At 53.6% G+C, this 2,500-nt stretch overlaps 1 protein-coding gene across 1 annotated transcript in view; it reads right to left on the reverse strand.

Annotated features, from left to right (window-relative positions):
* Nucleotides 1–2,500, reverse strand: part of cpamd8 (C3 and PZP like alpha-2-macroglobulin domain containing 8) — a gene marked incomplete at both ends in the record, with an annotated part of 43,926 nt that overhangs the window by 4,801 nt on the left and 36,625 nt on the right. Inside the window, 2 exons of the mRNA XM_080536057.1 lie at nucleotides 850–1,062; nucleotides 2,215–2,325. Coding sequence (XP_080392183.1) covers nucleotides 850–1,062; nucleotides 2,215–2,325 — 324 coding nt within the window. The remainder of the gene's footprint in view (nucleotides 1–849; nucleotides 1,063–2,214; nucleotides 2,326–2,500) is intronic.

Consider the following 2,500-nt stretch of genomic DNA (forward strand, 5'->3'; position numbering starts at 1 on the left):
CGACACAGTTCTAGAATAGAATATTCTTAGCTTCTATCCCGACACGAGCCCCTGGCCCACAGCGAGGTCGAGCGCGGGCCACATGGGTTGATGTGGTGAAGCTGGGCCTGGAGTCAAGATATGTGTTTTCTCTTTCAATGACTTTAGCTGCGCCTGATTTGACTTGCCTAATGCCTCGCATAATGGGACCAATTGAACGGTCCAACCCAAACACGACAGGCATGCTAGTTCAAGTGCAACTTAAGAGAAAAGAAAAGAAATATGATTATGATCCAGGTGTCCTTTGTGCGTGTCTAACTATGCGCAGTATGCCGCCTCCTTGACAAAGGAATGTCAATCTCAATGTGACGGGTTCACTGGTGAAATAAAGGATGTCGAAAACATAAATAAAGGGGAGGGTGTGGGTGAGGTTGGGGAGGGTGTGGGTGAGGAGGAGAGGGGGAGGTTGAGGAGAGGGAGGCTGGAGAGGGTGTGGGTGAGGTTGAGGTTGGGGAGGGTGTAGGGGAGGAGGGGAGGAGGGAGGGTGAGGGTGTAGGCGAAGAGGGGAGGGTGTAGATGAGAAGGGTGTGGCTGAGGAGGGGAGAGGGAGGGGGTGGGTGAGGACGTGTAGCTCCTACAGCCGTATGAAGGACCTTACTCTGACACACTGACAGGGGCAACTAGCTGTATGAAGGGCCTTACTCTGAGAAGACAGGGGCAACTAGCTGTATGAAGGGCCTTACTCTGAGGACACTGACAGGGGCAGCTAGCTGTATGAAGGGCCTTACTCTGAGAAGACAGGGGCAACTAGCTGTATGAAGGGCCTTACTCTGAGGAGACAGGGGCAGCTAGCTGTATGAAGGGTCTTACTCTGAGGACACTGCGACAGGGGCACCTGCTCGATGCGCGTCCCGTTGCGGCAGGCGAACACCTCCATCTGACACAGGTTCTGGTACAGCTGCCCGTCCGAGCCGCACACCAGCTCCCCGTCGTAGCCGCAGTCCCGGTAGCAGGTGCAGCGGTCGAACTGCTCCTCCTCCAGGCAGCCGAACACGTTGTTGCATTGGTTCCCCTGCGCGAAGCCTTTTGAGCCAATGGAAACAGAGAGAAAAAACAGAGAGAGGGGGGAAATGAGGAGCGTTCAGACTGCTCGCCTCCTGTTTTTCATTTGGAGATTTTTCAGCTGTGTGGAGTTCAATCGCCGGGCGGTACTGTTAGTAACCAAGGCCAATAACCTGACCCAAAACAAAATTCCAATCATGGGTGGCAAGAGGAACTTTGTTTGTTTTTTTGTTGGGGGGGGAGAAGAGAGAGGGAAGAGAGAGAAGGGAAAAGAGAGGGAAAAAAGGAAATACATCTCTTGTATGACGGCATGTGGCGAGAGAGAGAGCGAGAGAGAGAGAGAGAAGAAAGGAAGGAGTGTGTCAGTCTGTTAGTGTGCGGATGTGATGTGGTTTGATTAAAGCGGGGGTGGCTTGTGTGTGTGTGTGTGTGTTTTATGAGTTATCCTCCAGAGTCTCCCTGGGGCCTGGGCATGGCGAGCAGCTGCACGGGGGTCTCAGCCTCTCAGCCAGGGCCCGCCAACAACACTGCGTCAACACAGGCCGGGTCAGCCGCCCGTCACCACGGTGACAGGGCCAAACGGAGTCATTTGTTGTAGCAACATGGGTCCCTGCTAATGAGTGTGTGTGTGTGTGTCCCGCTGAAAGAAAAACACCCAGCCTCGGCCCGATGACAACCGGGGCCAGTGGGCATTCCTGTGTGGGCCTGCTTTTCTGTTTCTTCTCCTCCCAATGTACAGTCTGCCAATAATGGTTTAGGCACACGGCACACACGGCACACACACATACACACGCGTGCACACACACACACACGCACGCAGGCACGCACACAGACACACACGCACACATACACACACACACGCATGCACACACTCATGCAGGCACGCACGCACACGTGCAAGCACACACACACACGAGCACATGTACACACACACACACACACACACACGCACACACACACACACACAGAGACACACTCCCAAAGAGCAGTTCAGACACACCAGTCACACCGTTGCTCCATTAGCATTAGTTCCATTAACAGCCCTTGTTCCTTTGATACCATCAGCCAAGTCCTGAATGAAACACACTGCTCTGTAGAGGGCGTGTGTGTGTGTCTGTATGTGTGTGTGTATGTATGTGTGTGTGTGTGTGTGTGTGTGTGTGTCAGTCTTACCTATCCACTGGTTGGTTGAACTCTCCACCTCGTTACATGTGGTGCCGTCACACAGCTCACGGGCCAGGGGACTGCTCTCACTCACGTTGTAGAAGCGGGTGGCCTCGAACGCTGTGGGCACACACACACACACACACACGCAGACACACACACACACACACACACACACACACACACACACACACACACACCATATGTCAGTCAGTGTGTCTAGGCCACACACACTCCCACACTGGAGAATTCAAATTTCCTCCTGTCCGTAAATCAAGATGAGTTGTGAGGAGGG

The sequence above is a fragment of the Nansenia antarctica genome (genome assembly GCF_963989245.1).
Source record: "Nansenia antarctica genome assembly, chromosome: 7".
Classification (NCBI taxonomy): Eukaryota; Metazoa; Chordata; class Actinopteri; order Argentiniformes; family Microstomatidae; genus Nansenia; species Nansenia antarctica.